The sequence below is a fragment of the Acipenser ruthenus genome, chromosome 13, assembly GCF_902713425.1.
Source record: "Acipenser ruthenus chromosome 13, fAciRut3.2 maternal haplotype, whole genome shotgun sequence".
NCBI lineage: Eukaryota > Metazoa > Chordata > Actinopteri > Acipenseriformes > Acipenseridae > Acipenser > Acipenser ruthenus.
The window spans coordinates 22,163,756-22,182,936 of NC_081201.1; the positions used below are offsets into that span (position 1 = coordinate 22,163,756).

General features: G+C 37.6%; 1 protein-coding gene across 1 annotated transcript in view; it reads right to left on the reverse strand.

Annotated features, from left to right (window-relative positions):
* Positions 1–477: 477 nt before the first annotated feature.
* Positions 478–19,181, reverse strand: part of tspan15 (tetraspanin 15) — a 101,682-nt gene continuing 82,978 nt past the window's right edge. Inside the window, exons 6-8 of the mRNA XM_034031312.3 lie at positions 16,330–16,380; positions 15,696–15,812; positions 478–5,167 (exon numbers count right to left, since the gene is read on the reverse strand). Of these exons, the coding sequence (XP_033887203.3) occupies positions 5,003–5,167; positions 15,696–15,812; positions 16,330–16,380 (333 nt within the window). The 3' untranslated portion in view covers positions 478–5,002. The remainder of the gene's footprint in view (positions 5,168–15,695; positions 15,813–16,329; positions 16,381–19,181) is intronic.

The window sequence follows — 19,181 nt, forward strand, 5'->3', positions numbered from 1 at the left end:
CATTCACCATCTGCGTGAGCCTCAATCGCTAAAAGCATATACCTACAGGAAACTATTTTGATTCTGGAAATTAGTTTGCACTGCATTACAGTAATGGTTTAAAATATCTTTGAAAACAAGTTAAAAGTTGTTCAATAAACCAGTCTTTCAGTCAGAGGAGTGCAGGTATATGAAGTTGCAGTTCTTTGGGGATTCCACAGGGAGGCTAAAGTGGCAATTGGGGTGGTGGTGGGTGTCGGTTCGTGGGCGTTATTTCTCCCAAGCTGTTGTGGAGATAGCTGTTGTGGAGATTGCTGCGTTGAGGGAATGTAATTGGACATTCTAACAATAATAAACATGCTGAACATGCTGCTCCTAAAACCTTGCAAAACTCTACAATAAATGTCATTATTATATTAGGTTGAAAGAGTTATCTTTTGAATTCTAACATTTCCATTATTAAAACTGTCAGAAAACAGAATCACACCATGAGTAGCATTTCAAAGTCAAAAAAATTTATTAGATGAATTATTTCACAACAGAATACAGAAAACCAAACAAAAAAATCAGCAACACCTGTAAAAACCAAGAGAAAAAGGCAGTCACCATAAGACTAAATGGGCACCAAACCAACACAGCAATTACAGGCTGTCTTAAATCATATACGCTATCCTACAGGCATTCTTGGAGTTCCATTATTACCTTGTAACACGCTGCAGCTATGCTAAACTTTTTAAATGATTTATGTACTGTATTTATCTTTGGGTGTCTGAACTAATCATTGTAGTCCACTGAAAGAGCAGGGTTCAAGTGTGAAGTATTTCATCAGTAAGAGGCGGTTTTAGAACAGGTGTCATTAATTAGTGGCATCTTCTCACCTGGTCTTTATTTGCTGCTCCGTTATTTAGTAATAATAGAACAGGAGACCTCCATGGAAAACAATAGGAGAGCAGGGTCTGGCTGTTGTATAGTATAGTATAGTATAGTATAGTATAGTATAGTATAATATTTTGGGATTATCCTGGTGTATAATACCAGATGGTTTAATATAGAGTGCAAGGGAGTCAGCGTTTTAATCTGCAGCTGTTTAGGTTATTACAGTAGTCCCTCCTCTGCAATGTATTTGAACAGACAGCATTATTGACACCCTCCTATGTTAAATATTCCAATTTACATTGATATTAACATCACTTAGGATATGTCAGTTGTACTTCATACACATTAGTTTTGCTCCGACTTATTGTTAAAACATCTGAATTTGTATCATTTGTTTCATTGCCTGCTTATTTTTTATTATAGATATACACATTTGTTTTAATGCAACAACTAAAATGACTTTCTATTTATTTATTTATTTATTTTAACTACTTCACTTTATTATTTCAGATGTTTTACACTACCGTTGAATCAAATAGGGAGTCAATACTTGGTGGAAAACACTAATATATATATATATATATATATATATATATATATATATATATATATATATCTCTACGTACCTTTAAAAAATTAACCTATAAAAAAATATACTTCCGATATAAACAAGCATAGACAAGGTTTATCCATACCTTTAAATACACAGATTTGGAGGTAAAATATTCAAACACTTTGACAAAATGTCTTTTTCAAAATAAAGATATTGAAACATGCACATAATTTTTATGAGTATATATGGGAAAAACACAAGATTAAATACCTGAATACCTGTTAAAACATGAATCTATACAGGAGGTCATAAAAACACAGGGCAAGTCACTATGCACAGTGCAAAAGATAAGCCGACGATTGTGACCGTTTTAAATCTTACACAGAGGAACTGTGTGAAGCACATTGGTGAGCATCCCTTTCATTCCAGAGGTGTGTGAATGCATAGGCACTTTCTTCATGTGTCTGTGGAAACATTTTCATCACAATGTCTCCGACATAATTTGTTCCCCTTAAGGCCACTACATTTTATAACACTTCATTGGTTAATATGCTAGGAACACACACATTTTTTTTTTTTGGTTTGGTTGAAACAGGTTAGCACTAAGTTCATTGTTGTATTTAATAAACAGCATATGCTATCACAAACACACAATATTGTTACATCTGGTTAATAATTTAGATTTCTAATTTGTTATATTAAAATCCTGGTAATATTCTGTATTATTATTAAAATATTATTTAAACCATTACTGTATAAAGCCACTCATCATCTTGCCATCATACATGTCTAATGCATAGTACCATGTGTGACAATGAGAAACCAGTGCATCCCACACAAAGCGCAATAGCAAAGATGATGAGCGTTATGTATACACCTTTAATTTCAGGAAATGGGACAGAAATAATGGGGACGCTTACTTCCTGAATTCAGAGAGACTAAGTGTTGTTATTTTTAGGATTTTGGGTAGATTTTGAACAATAAAGTGCACTTAGCCATTACGATGGTCCATTATGTAGCAGTAATGCCCACTGTGTTGGATTCTTAAGTACATTAACCCACATTTTCACTTAAGCAGGTGAAAATATTGATTTACGCCAAGATAATCCACGACTTCACATTCAGTAGATAAAATATTTATTTTTAAAGGTAATATGGGGCTCTGTTTAACATACTGAAATATAGGAACAAATATAGGTTAACTTAATCAGCTTTACACAGTTTGCATTCACAAAGAATGTGGCATTTCTCAGATTACTACCACCAATATTTACCCGGAAACTGGGAAATGTATTATTTTCACCTGTATTCATTTTTTAAGGAAACACTCAAATTCCCATGAAATTGTATAGAAAATAAAAACCAAAACTAAAAAGGGCCTTTAGCTAGAAGAGATATACACCTTTAAAAAAGCTGCAGCTGAGCTCAGGATGAAGGGAGCCAACACCAAGTACAAGATGACTAACATCATGAGAGAATGCACACAGCTGCCTGTCTTGGTATCACGTCTGTGCTCAATTTATTATCCGTGGGAGGCAGAGTTGACAAGCAAGCGATTGATCTGTAGGGTAAATCATGTGCACCCCCCACTCTTGGGTGTTTGTAACTACGTGTAATGTATTTCATTGCATACATGCATCTAATTAAAGATATGCATACAGCCATAGCTGCAAAGCAGCTTGACAGATAGACGGTTAGTAACAAGATGCCAGGACTAAGCCCATGGATCATTAAGAACCATGTAGTCTGTGTGTGTAATTGCAGTTGCATTGAGTTCCTAGTATGGGCTGCATTTTGTGAAAATCATGATTCACAGCACATTTCTTAATTTGTTTTACCTGAGAGAAGGTTATAGTGAAATTCATTCATCAACAGCACGACATGTTCAGAACATCTTTAATGTATTATATCTCTTGTTTATAGGTTAAGAAAAAGATTCAGTTTATGATGTTTACTGTGCAATTACTCAGATAGTGTTTTTATTGTATTATTTTGTCTGTGTCAAAAATGCTTTGACCTGAGTTCAGGAGCTGCTCTTCAGTTCCAGTTGACTGTCATAGACATATGTTACGTAGGCTAGATCAGCAGATGTGTCTTTATAGCAGTATTAATATATCAGGCACAATCCTAGTAAAATATAAATAGTTATGCATTAAGGACCACCTGCAGGCCAATGAAAAGGCTATTTTGAAGGCACGTGAAAGACCACTGTTAAGCTTACCCAGAAAGCTTATACTGTTTAAAGTAAAATAAAAACACATTACAATCCATAAACTTCAAATATATAAACCACATACCTTTACACCTATTCTTTTTAAAAAATACAGTATTGGTGAGCACCCCTTGATTTTTCATGACATTATCTTTGCCTCGTGTACTGTTGAACCATAATAATTTTAAAAAGGCAATTATGTTTAGTACTGTTGATTGGACACATGTATTTTTCTAAACAATTTCATTTTTTAAATTATTATTATGGTTCAAGGTTAATAATACCAAAGTTTTTCACTCCATACGATGCATGATTCTGTGTAACCGCACCACATTTGATGTTTCAGCAATAGAGCTGAGGGAGAGGGGTTTGAGCATGCAATTTGATGTTGAGCAGATTTAATATAAATTCATTCACGTGATATTGATTTGACAGAATTCCCACTACAATTTGCAACTATACAAGCGAATATGTCTCTCTTATAGGAGATGTTTGAAATGATTTATGCCACAATAACAAAATGTATTAAATTTATACCACAAAAACAGACTGTATTGACAGTGAGAATCTTAGAAAATCAAGGGAAGTTAAACTATTGATTAAGGCTACCATGTCATTTAGAATACAGTTAACAATAGCAATTCCACAATAATCATGTACCATGTCTTTCTCCACAACACAACAGTATATAGTACCTCTGTTTGATAGCATGCATTAAACAGAACGTAGGACAGCATCTTTTTGGCTCCCAACTGCAAACTTTTTTCAAAAATACATTTTGCTCATTGCTTGTTCTATAAAATGTGTTCATTTTCACAGGGCACATTACCAGTCCTCACTCCAGTATTGTGTGTTATAAACAGCCGAATCTTACAGTACACTCTGAAAACTACTGTAATACTGGATAAGCACAATAACACATTCCAGGTCCAAATATCAGCCAACATCCACATGGGTCTATGAACATCCTTGGTGGATATTAGCCTTTATTTTAATGTGTTGTGTTACTTTGCTTACTTTTTTGTGAGGTCTAATACCCTTTTAAAATTTAATTTTAAAATAAAATAGACTTTGGTAGACGCTTGGATGTAACGGTTTAGCCAACAGAAAACACTGAAGCTGAATCCTGTATGAATTTAACAGACACTTTTATCCAAAGCGACTTACAGAGACTAGGGGGTGAACTATGCATCATTAACAACTGCTGCTGCAGAGTTATAGGACCTCTGAATTTAGACAGCCTACATAAATATCCACCAAACACATTTTTATTTTGAAACAAAATTAAAATAGATTAAAGCAGTAACGTAACAAACAAATGCATTTGGAAAGACGCTCGTTCACTGTTGCTGTTGCTGTGGAGCAATGTCTGGCTCTGCCTCTTAGTCAGCGTCTGGCAAACACATACAGCACCCCCCGGTCTTGGATTTGGATGAGCCGCTTCTTCCTGGCGTTGCCTCCAGCAGCCCATCCATGTAGTTCCCGTGCTCACTGATGGCGTCCTCCACTCGAGTGATATACAGCCAGGTTATTATAACACCAAATAACTGGAACACAAAAACAGAGACTTACATCAAACAAGAAACCTATGCAGCGCAGGGATATTTAAACACACAACAACACACAAGATGGCAAGCGGGATGCGAGTGGGACTATTTGCACTGTAGCTTTAGGAATATTATGTGCATTCTTCTACAAATTTTAGAAGCATTGCGGAACACTATGCACAAGATGCATGTTACATAAGAAAAAACTACAATTAAAATATATTATTTTATGTTGGGGTTATCTGACTTTACAACTGTGGAGTTCTCGGAGGACCGTTTTTGATGAAAATGGCTGCTCGCGCCCCAGGTTGAAATTTGCAGTCAACTGATCTGCAGTTGCTCGCCTGTTTTGCCTTGCACTTCGAATGAATGCACAGATATCACGATCCTTGAGTATGCGCTTCCGCCCACTGTTGCCCTTTGCTGATGATGTCTTTCCCTTGGAGTTCCATGCCGACATCACCTTAGACACTGTTGAGCCATCAGCAAGTTGAGCTGTCTTGATCACTGAAGCTCCTGCCAAACGCGCCCCAACAATCACCCCTCTTTCTAAGTCACGGAGGTCTCCTCTTGCAGCCATGCTAGCCATAATTATAGGCAACCAGGCCTGTCCAGCATTTTTATACATGACCCTAAGCATGCTGGGTTGTTATTTGCTTAATTAAAGCATGAGCCACACCTGTGTGGAAGCCCTTGCTTTCAATATACTTGGTGTCTCTCATTTACCCAGGTGTTTCCATTTTTTTGTCCACAACCTAACTATCTATCTATCTATCTATCTATATCCTCCTAAAGTCCAGCTTCTACTGCCTCAAAGTGGCAGGAGGGTGACAATGGGTTCTCAAGACAAAGTACAGCAGGGTCCCCTGACTCTGGCAGGTTCAATCATGCTGTGAAAGCTTGAGTAACATACTCAGCCAAAGTGGAAGGGGCACTCGCCAACCTGCCTGGCCAGCGTGGGGAGTTATGGCCAACCCCTCCATGAAGAGGACACAGACAAAAACAACATGGCCCTCATTCCCCGGATACTGGACTGCCAACGACCAAGGTAGCAGCCAGTTAGGCATGAAGGCACAGGGTGCTAAGAGTCACCGGGTTGCGATTTTAGGCTGTATAAAAATATACTTAGGAGGATGTCCTTGCATACACTTTACTGGGACAGCCTCCTGCAGTGAATAAAAAACTTACACTATGAACGATCATTCAGTATCCTCTATCTCTCTTTATATAGTTTAAAGTATGACTTCTCTTACCAAGTATTATTCTTTGCTTTACCTCTGCTTTCTGCTTTTAGCATATCGGACAGTGTTTTACGAGAGGAGCGTATTCTATAAGAAGCGTGTGTAACACAAGCAGTGAGCGTGTGCATTACATTCTGAAAATCACGGTAGTTCCTTAAGTTATATGATGAGCCTTGCATGACCAGTGTGTAAAAAACAAAAATACAAATGCAGACTTTTTCTGCAAAACATGGCTAGATTGCTTAATGGACTGTAATGTCATTAAGTCAGTATTTGAATGCATTGCAATTAAAAAAAACAAAACAGAGTTAAATTAACCAGTATGTTTGCTAGATTGTGCATATAAAACAAGGCAATGGCAGTGCAAAACAGTCTATTACACAAGCACTGATTTCTCTAATAAAGAGAGGTACAATCCAGGAAACAGTTATCATAAAGACAGCATACATTAGACTGCGACTGTTCAAAGTGCACACACCTGATTTTAATAACAACATGTTGCTAGACCACTTTAATGGAAAACAACCTCCAGTGTGGCTATGCTTTTAAGAGCTGCTTTTAGAGAGAGAATTTCAAGCATGTTTAAAATAAGTAATTTTGAATTTAGAGCAATTTCAATTTTCAATTGCGTGAGTCTGTCAAAGCATTCACATCAACTAAAGAGGCAAATCATTTTGATTATGGGCCTTTTACTGCCTTGCTGTAAAACTAAATTCCACAAGGATTTTGCCAGCAAAGCTTTTTTTTTTTTTTTAAAGCACACATTTCAACATGTCTTCAATGTATTTTAGGAAGCATTTTCTCATTTATTTTCTTTCAGTGAGGATTGAGTGCCTTAAAATTTCGCTTGTGATGTTTCCTATTGGCGCAGACATCCCATTTATTTGCTCTCTTATCAATAAAAAACAGCAATGGTATATTTAACCCTTTAAAAGCCTGCCTGCTGTATTCCATAATGAACTGAGAAATACAAAAGCACCATTTTAGTCTACACAATTTTTATTGTATGGATAAAATGCTATAAATGTACGAGAAAATGGTTGTTATTTCACTGGTACCAAATCATTTGGTAGCCAGTTAGCTACAAACACCATTTGCTGCTGGCCTTTTACCTATTTATGATGTTGTCAGCTCTTTTTGAGTGGTTCTTACTGCAAATAAATAAATAAATAAATACATTTTTTTGAGTCTGTGTAGTTCACATGCTTTTCAGTCCCAGTTGCCTGTAACATGCAACATGTGCTACATCAGCCATTCTTCACTGTGAGAGCCATCACCATCCAGTAATCAGCTGCTTTGGAAGTTTTGTATTGCTAGCAATACATGGCTGTGCATTCAGCAAAAAAAAAGGCACTTTACTGCACTTTACAGAGCGTTTAAAGGGACCAAAAAATAAAAAGTACACAGAAAGAGTACTTGGAACTGCAAAACACAAGTCAAAAAGGGAGTTAGAAAGGACAAGGACAGAGATAGAAATGAACATTGCTAAAGTGGCTAAAACCAATTCCAAAATGTCTTTCTAATATTATAACAGCAAGAGAACATTTAAAGAGACACAAATGGCAAAATCATACAGAAAAAATTGTAAATATATTAAATGATTACTTCTCACAGGTTTTTACAAAGGAGGATACAGACAACATGCCCCACATGCTGACCTGTTTCTATCCAGTTTTAAATAACTTTAGCATAACAGAGGCAGAAGTGTTAAAGCGACTAGGAGCTCTTAAAATAAACAAATCCCCTGGGCCGGACGAGATCCTCCCAATAGTACTCAAAGAAATGAAAGTTATTTACAAACTGCTAACCAAGATCATGCAACAGTCTCTTGACAAAAGGGTTGTACCGACAGACTGGAAAATTGCAAACGTAATACCGATCCACAAAAAGGGAGACAAAACCGAACCAGGTAACTACAGACCAATAAGCCTGACTTCTATTATATGTAAACTTATGGAAACTATAATAAGATCCAAAATGGAAAATTACCTACGTGGTAACAGTATCCTGGGAGACAGTCAGCATGGTTTTAGGAAAGGGAGATCGTGTCTAACTAACCTGCTTGATTTTTTTGAGGATGCAACATCGACAATGGATAATTGCAAAGCATACGACATGGTTTATTTAGATTACCAGAAAACTTTTGACAAAGTCCCGCATAAAAGATTAATTCTCAAACTGAAACGCAGTAGGGATTCAAGGAAATGCATGCACATGGATTAGGGAGTGGTTAACATGTAGAAAACAGAAAGTACTGATTAGAGGAGAAACCTCAAAATGGAACGAGGTAACCAGTGGTGTACCACAGGGATCGGTATTAGGTCCTCTGCTATTCCTAATCTACATTAATTACTTAGACTGTGGTATAGTAAGCCAGGGCGGCACGGTGGCGTAGTGGTTAGCGCTGCTGCCTCATAGCGCCAGGGTCCTAGGTTCGAATCCGGCATAGGGTACTGTCTGTGTGGAGTTTGCATGTTCTCCCCGTGTTTGCATGGGTTTTCTCTGGGTACTCCGGTTTCCTCCCACAGTCCAAAGACACTGTCCAGGTTGATTGGTCACTCTAAATTGCCCTCTGTGTGAGTGTGTGTGTGGTGCCCTGCGATGGACTGGCGAAAATGAAGAATGAATCTTTGAAAAAGACCTAGGAGTTTATGTTGACTCAGAAATGTCTTCATCTAGACAATGTGGGGAAGCTATAAAAAAAAAGGCCAACAAGATGCTCAGATATATTGTGAAAAGTGTTCAATTTAAATCAAGGGAAGTAATGTTAAAACTTTACCATGCATTAGTAAGACCTCATCTAGAATAATGTGTTCAGTTCTGGTCACCTCATTACAAAAAGGATATTGCTGCTCTAGAAAGAGTGCAAAGAAGAGCGACCAGAATTATCCCGGGTTCAAAAGGCATGTTGTATGCAGACAGGCTAAAAGAATTTAATCTATTCAGTCTTGAACAAAGAAGACTATGCGGTGATCTGATTCAAGCATTCAAAATTCTAAAAGGTATTGACAATGTCGACCCAGGGGACTTTTTCGACCTGAAAAACGAAACAAGGACCAGGGGTCACAAATGGAGATTAGGTAAAGGGGCATTCAGAACAGAAAATAGGAGGCACTTTTTTTACACAGAGAATTGTGAGGGTCTGGAACCAACTCCCCAGTAATGTTGTTGAAGCCGACACCCTGGGATCCTTCAAGAAACTGCTTGATGAGATTCTGGGATCAATAAGCTACTAACAACCAAACGAGCAAGACGGGCCGAATGGCCTACTCTCGTTTGTTAACGTTCTTATGTTCTTAATATACATATAAGTAGGATACATGGTAAGCAAGTTAAAACAGAAGAACATTTCCTGATCTCAGTTAAATAAACAACTTACAGTGTTCTCCTAACGATTTCTTATTACAACAGAAAAGTATTTTCCACTTGCTGATTGGACAAATTGAAAAAAGGTTATTTTTCATGTCTTGCTTCATACAGCTGGAATAAATAACCTTCCTTCCTGCTGAAAGAATATATGCATTCAACGATTGCACCTTACTTAAGATAGCCACTGATAAGCCCAACTGCTAATCAGGGTCTGTGAAACCACTTTCCTCAGCTTGTTAAGTATGGGAGTTTGAGTTTAACATTTGTTTGTTGCATAAATAGGAGACAAAATGACAAACACTTACTTAGGGATGTTGTTATAGCACAAAAAGCAGAACATTAAAAAAATAGCATTTTTGTCTTGTTGCACAACTGCGCAATACTGAAAACAATGAATTAGTCAAGGGCCCTTATACAGTAAAATACAGGACTGGTACTTTCAACAACATGACCTAACCGTGAATTGACCAAATTAGTGAATTACTGAGCAGTGAAATACCGAGAGGAACACTATTTGTAAATGTATTCACAAACAATTTAATGCTATCTTGCATTTTACATCTTACAATCTAAAACAGATTTATTAAAAAAAATTATCATTGACAACTCAAAAACAAAAAAACAGCAGCTGTTCCTTGCTGCATGTTAGGAGAGGTAATCAAATTAATTGACCCTAAGAGAACGTGAACATGACCTTCAAAATAACTTCTTTACAATTTAGATCTCCCAGCGTCCTGGTGATCACAGCAGTATGCTAAACCCAACCTTCTGCTGCAGGCAACAGGCACGGAAATGGCACAGGACAAACATCTCAAATGTCACAGAGAACAACATCCTCTAGGTTTTGTCCCCAGCTTCTTTAATGTAAAGACACAACCAGCTTTAAAAGCCCTTTGAACATCAAGACTCGCTGTATAGGCTTTGGCAGTGGGGAAATTAAACAGGCTTCTTGGCCTGGACTGTTGTTTTCTCTTTTTTTTTTTTTTTTTTTTTTTTTTTTTAAAAAGACCAAACACTTTCTGAATGTTTCATGATTCTTTGCCATTTCAACAAGCTTCCTTCTTACACATGGTCTTATCACATCATGGGTCAGCACACTTAACGCCGTGACTGTAGATTAGTCACGGCGTTAAGTTCTGTAGATCAGGGCTGGCCAACAGATGGGTTTTGAGCCATATATAGCTCACTGAGCTCCTCAATATGGCTCTCCTGATTCAGAGGTGAATGCTAGACAATGCGTAGTTTTTGGTAGAAGCAAGTCATAAACCAAAAACAAATGTCGTAGCTGTGTTTAAACAGGTAACCTGTTTAATAGGGATAGTAATACTTAAGATGTGTGTAGTCCAGTTAAACACTGGTCCTTTGCTATTTCTTATTATTGTTTAAAATAATTGTAGCTAACAAAACAGTTCCATATTCCTGCCGTGCACATCCATTCATAATGTAAGTCACAAATGTGCAGTTTTGAAAGAAACACATGTTATAGCGAACATGTATTTTCATTTTAACAACGCAATACTGTATCTGGTTCAATACTAGAAATATATGTTTACAAGCCATGCCATTCATACTGTCTTGCACCTCCTGGACCATTTCACCTAGAGAATGAAATTGTCCCCACCCTTTTACTGACTGCTGTCCTGCAAAAAAACAATTGGATGCTTCCCCTATTCACAGACATACTTTGACCCAGAATACATTGCTGAGGTTAAATGACCCATGAAGTGCAAGTGTAAACAGATAACCCAAGAATAAGGCATATAAACTTAAAGTAGTTCCAGATATCATAGTGAGTTTTCAAATGAAAATACATGGGTGCAAAAACGTGTTTCATTTAAAAATGCTCATTTGAGACCAAATGTAGCTAATGGAAGTGCAAGATGGATAAGATTTATGGAATTTTTTTTTTTTAGCTACAATTACTTTAAGAAATTCTTGGCCATGCATATGGCTCTTTCAGCCAAAAAGGTTGGACGGCTCCAGATACATGTAAAAACTTATAGTATGCATATGTATGAGCACCACAGTCGCTAGGGTTAAAAAACTAGAGACTAGATTAAATCACATTACACTGAACTTCCCCTGCAAATTAAAAGCGATGGATTGTCTCAGTGCTGTTCCTCACTAATAAATCACAGTACTGACAAGCGCTGGGATAAGATCCAGTTTCTACAAGGTACTTGGCAACTCCTACAGACTCCCAGCTTGTTCTGCCAATCCCCTTCACTTGTCACTGGAGTGTTCACCTCAGACTGAGCTGCCCTCTGTACCACTCTCTGAAAGGGGGGGGCGGTGTAAACACATTAGTTAAACACACACATTCTTCCTTTCCTGTGACGTTAAACTAACAGGACAGGAACATTGTCACCTTGCATTTCATTGGAGGAATCAGCAGAAGCAGTTGGAAAACATTCACATTTTTGGTGATTTCATTTCTATCAAGCCAAAAAAACTGCTCAGGTTTTACAACCCTGTTGGTGTCAGTTCAGACCATCAAAGCAAGAAAAGTAGTTGCCAGATTCTACAGTTCCTGTTTGCGATTATTTTCTTTTGCTGGATCCAAAAAACATATTGTCTGACAAGATCATTTTTTTTCATCCAGAAATCCCTAGATTTTGATTCTCTCAATTGACTTCCTTCCTTAGTTCTTGATATACTGTCTGAAATGTGACATACTGCACTGGGTATAGCCACCTCCACCATGTCCATTTTGTAATGCACTGTAGCTATCTGTGCATTCTGCCTCATGAGAAAGCAGACCACAGGTGTGTTAAACTAAAGCCCCTTTCACACTGGCATGCTCTACCCGGGTCGGAACGTACGTGTACCAAACAAGACCATATGCCTATATGTGTGTTTATAAAGGTGGTGACTTTTTACAGAGAAAAGCATATGTTACATGTAAAATCTGATGGCAGGGAGGCTCACTTTACATAGGGATGTTTATTCTTTTATTTATTTTTGTATATTGGTGGTAATATTATATCTGCACTTCTTAATTGGGAGATTCCTTACAAGTTTAACCTCCACCTCCCTAATTTAATGATAACAGCTTACTGTCATTTCTGGTGAGCTGAGAGCTTGACCAATGAACCCTGACACACAGCTGTGGTGTCTCTACCCATCCTGTTCCCATAGAAAACACAGCGATATGTTTTCACTTGACAGGAGAATCCTATTCCTAGGCTTGCTGGCTTTTATTCAGGTCTCCTGCATACCAGGAAAGTCTCCAAGATCTTGAAAATGGATTGTTCATAGTTCCCAAGATGATCACATTACTTCTAGGAAACAACTTTGCTTCACGTTTGGTCCCATCCAGGAAATGGTATGGATTTCTCCCCTTTATCAACATAGCTTAGAAAAAAAAACAGGTGTGACTATACTATAGCTGCTGGATCTATTTAAGGATTTATACACAGTTCTGCCCGGTGTGGTTTTGGAAGGGGTTGTGTTCGATTGTATATTTCTTGTAGATATTAATCAAATGTGAGGGACAAGTACTGTATGAAGGAAACTCTCAGTGATAACCATAATCCCTGCGAACTCAAGTACACGATTGCTTCCAATTTCAGTGTCCGGGTGCAACCATTTCAAGGTTTCTTTTTTTAGAAATAGCATTGGACACTAAGTTATATCAAAGCAAATTATTTCCTTCTCTGACACTTATTAAATGTATTTATTTTTTCATCTTTTCCTTTTTTTTCACACGTCTGGCAATACATAAATTGCAATAATTATTTTAATTGCCTAACATGTGATATGCCATTTAATAGAACGGTTAGGTCTTCTTTTAAAAAAAGAAACGGGGGATTTTATTTGAAAACAACAAACCTGACATTTTGCAAAACTTTGCAGTAACCTGCAGGACTGTTCATGCTTCATCCCCCAGGATAGCCAGATTCCGCCAGCTGATCCCAGCAGCAGCTCCAGTACCATTGCAGGCCCGCAATTCCAGCACCTGTTCTTCAATTAAACTTAACTCTATCCAAGCTCCTTCAATCTACCAGAAACTACATGGCTCTCGCGCCATCCACAAGGTCATCTTACACCATAGGCTGGAACTGCTATTCAGTCTTCTGTGCACAAAATCAGATTCTTCCTAGTCCGTTCAATCAAGACAGGATCCTCGCTTTCATCGCACACGCAAGGGACTCCCTCCATCTGGCTCCAGGCACAATTAAAACATACATCAGCGGGATACAGTATCACTATCGCTCATTGGCAGTTTCTTCTCATTCTTGCTGTCTATTCCGGCAGTCTGTCTGACACTGCGAGGAATCATCAAAAGCACATTTCATTTAATTTAATTTAATACAAATCCTTCAAAAGGGCTGCTTCTATTCTTTCAGCGACCTACTCATGGAGACAATGTGTTTAACAATGTCTTCAGATTCCTCAGATGTGCAGAGTTCATAGTTCCATCAAATCGCTAGCTTTCCTTCCATCTGAATCCGTTCCTGCGACCTCTCAGTGGTTCCCCGATCGAACTTCATCCTCCTAATGCGCACTTCCAAGACAGATCAGCTCTGTCAAGGTCAGTTTAACAATGTTCGTTTGTGGTTGCCAAATTCTGCAACAGTGGTTCATTTAGGATGGAGGGTAAGTGTTTAACCCCACCGAAACAGAATTAAATTTATATGCAACCGTTACTAGGACTCAGCAGAACAACACTAATTGTATATCGCTAAACCATATAATAACTTTGATCGAAATTAATAAGACTAATTGATTACACTGATCCATTCAACAGCATGTGCTTCAATATTTCAATATGAGCACAACTTTAATTTCACAGTATTACTGAATTTCATAAATGTTAGAATATACCTTTAAATAGAAAGTCATTCAAGTTAATTACTTCAACACATTTATAAAATATCCCAGATTAAGAGAAAGAAAATGTTTCACAGCTATTATGCCATGCCATTTCTATTCTGTTGAAACCCAAAAGGATAACTAAGTAAATAACAGTACCATTTTATACCATCAGAAAGACAAATAACTCTAAATAAATACTCAATACTATTTAGAAATGTCATGGCATAAAACAGACAATATGCAATGCATTACATTTAGAAAAAAAAAATTCAGTAGCACAGTACCATACAATTAACATGGGAAAACAACAATAGGTGTACGTTTAAGCAAGGACAACTATTCTATCCTTGAGGGATGCTATGCCATGCCTCTCCTCATACAGCAAGACAACCTCTTTTATATGTTTCTCTAGAGGCCTCTCCTCTACCAACCCAATCTACGATCTAACACACTATTCCAATAGCCCGCGCTCCCGCCCCATGAAACAAACACTGAACAACTGTATCAGATAAGCGGTCCACATGCAGAACAGAAATAAAGAATGCTTGCAAGACAAAGCAGTGTTTTAAACTTTAAATACATCACCATCAGGGAAAAGGTAAATTGTTATTTGTTTATTGCCATTTTCAATCATGTGCCACTCATCGCATTCCTTGTGAAATGCTACTGTTCAGAACTGCTCAATTATTGTTATTTGAACCTCACTAATGTGTCATCTGCAGTCAAGTAAATATGGTACATCAAGCTGTTTTAAAACAAAAAATAAACAAAAAAAAAAAACCCTTGTAGTAGGATTTACATTTAATTCGATTTATGTTTATAATCCGCTGGGAACCCAATTCTTTTGGGGAGGACAATTGATTATAATGAGCAATACATGTCAATGGCTGTAAAACTTGCAAGCTGATTGGCTAAAAAAAAACACACACATTACATATTCTTGGTAATCTGCCTAATACCTCATCATCAGAAGTTGAACGCAATATCCACACACACCACAAAGATTACACAAAAATTGTTGTGCTTTTCTTCTGAGGTGACATTTCCATTTGACATGCAACACACTGAGCTAATACAAGTATTCTATTCCTTGTCCTTACCTGTGGTAGGAGAATGCCAAGCAGAATTCCTGCCATGATGTTGTAGTTATCCAAAAACCAGATGAAGACTGCGTCCGTGCACCCTCGCACATGGATAATGTAGAGTAAATCAAGGCGCTGCAGAAAAACAATATCGTTGGTGCTCTGGTTCAGTTACGATTACATGTCCTATTCACAAAGCCTTTATTCATAAATTGTTTTAAAATGTTTTAGTGGATTGATGGGTACTGTAAGTACCTTACTACTTTATGATGTTTGCTATGGTTCTGTTTGCTATCGTTGTGTATGATGTTGTTCCAGTTCTCCATTTTCTTGGGTGGCAGGGTTCACTTGGCTTCGCCTCGTGACTCACAACACACCCGGGATATCAACAGGGTTGATATCTATCTTGCTTCATGATTATTGGTTCAGAAAAAAAATGCTTGATTTACAATATAAGACATTACTGAAAGGATCTGTCAGGTTATTTTTTTGATTTTCAAAATACTAATTTCAAGTGAGTCAAATTCGTGCTTGGATTAAAACCCTAAAATCAGACACCTTTCCTATACTACTGTATCCAAGCAACCCAATGACTGACAGAATACAGCCCTGGAATACTCCTCGGCCATCTCCGTATGACCAGAATGCTCACCTCTTTGTCAAGGATTTTGTATCCACACATCGTGTTGGCAACTGCGTTTGTCTGCAACAGAAAAATAGGCTTCAGTTAATATTATTTAATTATTTTAATGTCTTATGTTCATGCAACGTGTCACCTTTTTAAAATCTGTTTTTGTTTACTGATACAGGAGGATGTCAAAAATACCCCAGAAATGACCATGGCAGACTTAAAAGTATAAGAAATGGCAAATCTACCTTAGTAATACATTTATGGTTGTAAAACACATAGCATGTTTTGTTTCTCATGGGAGTTATAGCAGTGGTGAAAGGGTGCATATACTTTTCAACATATACTATATATATATATATATAGCAATATACTTTTCAACATGGTTCCTATATTTGTTTTGATACTTTAATTCACACATCATAGGTTTTCAACTTTTACTCAGGAACGTTTACCAGGAGAAAGATTATTTTTTTTCCCCCCCTAAACATTGCAGTGCATCCAGATCATGCTTCCTCCTGAAACATGGCTGGGGTACTCTGGTTGAAATGTTGCAGGAGAGAGCATGAACTGGATACACTGCAATGCTGTAAGAGAAATGATCTTCCTCCTGGCAAACGTTGCTGGGGAAATGTTCAGAAATGTATTCTCAAGGTGATTTATTAAATTCAGAAGAGTCAATATGTTTGGAAATCTAATATGTTTCTTGTAAGAAGTGCAGTGTGTTCTGTAAAGCATTCAGAGGACATTTGCAGAAAGCAGGATGTATTATGCATGGCCAGATTGTTATAGCAAGGTGATCTCTATTGATTGAACACTTTAAATCACCAGAGCACAGTGTTATGAATTCAAAACATCCCAGCAATGGGGAGAAGAAAATTGTTCCAAAGTCTGTTTATTCTGCTGGCTGTGTTCAAGATTATTACAGTAAACAGTGGAGCATGCTTCTATTTGTAATCTTGCGAAGCCTCAGTGAACATACCTCTTGAAGGACACAATCTTAAATTGCTATTTAACAAAACTGTAGCATGAAAAAGCCACACAAATTTAGTTCACCAATACTGTTTTGTGTTTGTAAAACAAAAAGCTAATTATGTTCTGGGGCACCTCCAACAAATGATTTACATATTTTTGAAAAATACTGCACACAACTTGGGTCATGTTTATGAAATCAAATCCTATTTAAAAAAAGAATATTTAAAAAGCATTTAAAACCAATGAATTAAGTAATGTACTTCACGATCTCGCAAGCTGTTTGCTTCTGGTTTTGCAACATGAACATGTAGTGCAACAGAACACTGCACAGAGTTTAAAAAAATACATTACTTTTATCTTTGCTGTATCATGTGTTGTCCACATCACTGCAAAATATGTTTAAACATAATTGTTTTCCTGATCGTTTTGATATTTACATTCACACTGCAAGGGTCATAAAACCAGCCCGTAGTTAATTTATCACCTATGGATGTGCAAATAAAAATATTAAATGCCATAAAATGGCACAGCAATTTTTAACGTCATTATAAAAGTATAGGTTATCACTTTTGTATTATTAACAATATATAATTCTTAATTCTTAATATATATATATATATATATATATATATATATATATATATATATTCTTAATATAATTCTTAACACTGTTCACAGACACTGCTGAATGGCTAGAGGTTCTAAAACCAAAGTTGGTCTTTTAATTCTGTTTTGATTTTTAGATACTTGGGTATATTTACATGGTTGAATATGTGCTGTTGCTGCTACGTAATAAATTAATGGCCATCTGTGCTCCAATTGACTGAAATGACCTTGAGCATTGTATGTACATGTAACAGGGGGAGACCTGTGCTGACTCTTCTGATGTGTTCATAGTGCTGCAGGGAGAGGGCAGCAGCCCGTCAATATCCACCTGTCAGTCATGGCAGTGACACGGAGAGGTGGGAGAGTGGGCTTTCCTTCTCTCCGAGTGGCTGAGAGGCGGGTCTTGGGGGGGAATTGCTGGCCCTATAAGTTAACATTCCGCTGTTCCCTCAGGTCTGCCCTCTGAGACGTAAAAGGCGTGCGGAAGCGCGTGAGTAAAAGCTGCGGGGACGGAAATCCCAACAAGAAAAGAAAATAAAAGAATTAGCGGTAGCGGGGAAAACCTTGGGCAGCCCCGGTAAACAGTGTATAGCAGGCTGAGGGAGCCGCTAGTGTAGGACGGAGACCCGGGCCGTGCGGGTAGCGACGGTTGGGGTGAAGCTGCCGAGCGCAGCACCTTTTATTTGTAGTTTTGTTTACTGTGTTTTATTTTCCCTGTTCCTTTCGCCTTTTGATTATTGTTTTGTTGAACACCTGTATTCTGTACAGCCCCCGGTATAGTTGTGGCTCTGTCGTTTCCATAGTTGGTACGGCAGACCACAGACAACAGCGCCCTCTGCGGGCTGAAAAGAAATTACGCTCCCATAATAAAACTGGGCACCTGTGCGGTGTTCCTAAATTACTTCTCTGTGTCCTGTGTCAGTGAATTACTCACCACCCTTCCACAGTACAGTATATCATCTATTTATCTATCTATTTGTAATCCGTCAGTGCATTATTAGGCATAATGACACAGTACCTGCAGTAAGAAGATAACAGAGTACAATCAGAAATGTTATTGTGAACTGCTCTAAATCCTTCAATAAACTCATTTTGGATTACGGTAAGTAAAGTCAATTTTGGTGCGTGTTTGCATCAGAGATGTGAGAAGCAGCTCTCATTTCACCTGCCAGTACCATTGTCCCTCATCTTTCATGAGCTCGACATCCACAAAAAAGGTAAATTAAAGTTGTAGCAGCTACATCCGTTTCCCAATCTTTAAATCTGCAATAGCCATTAACTCCTAATGCTTGTTT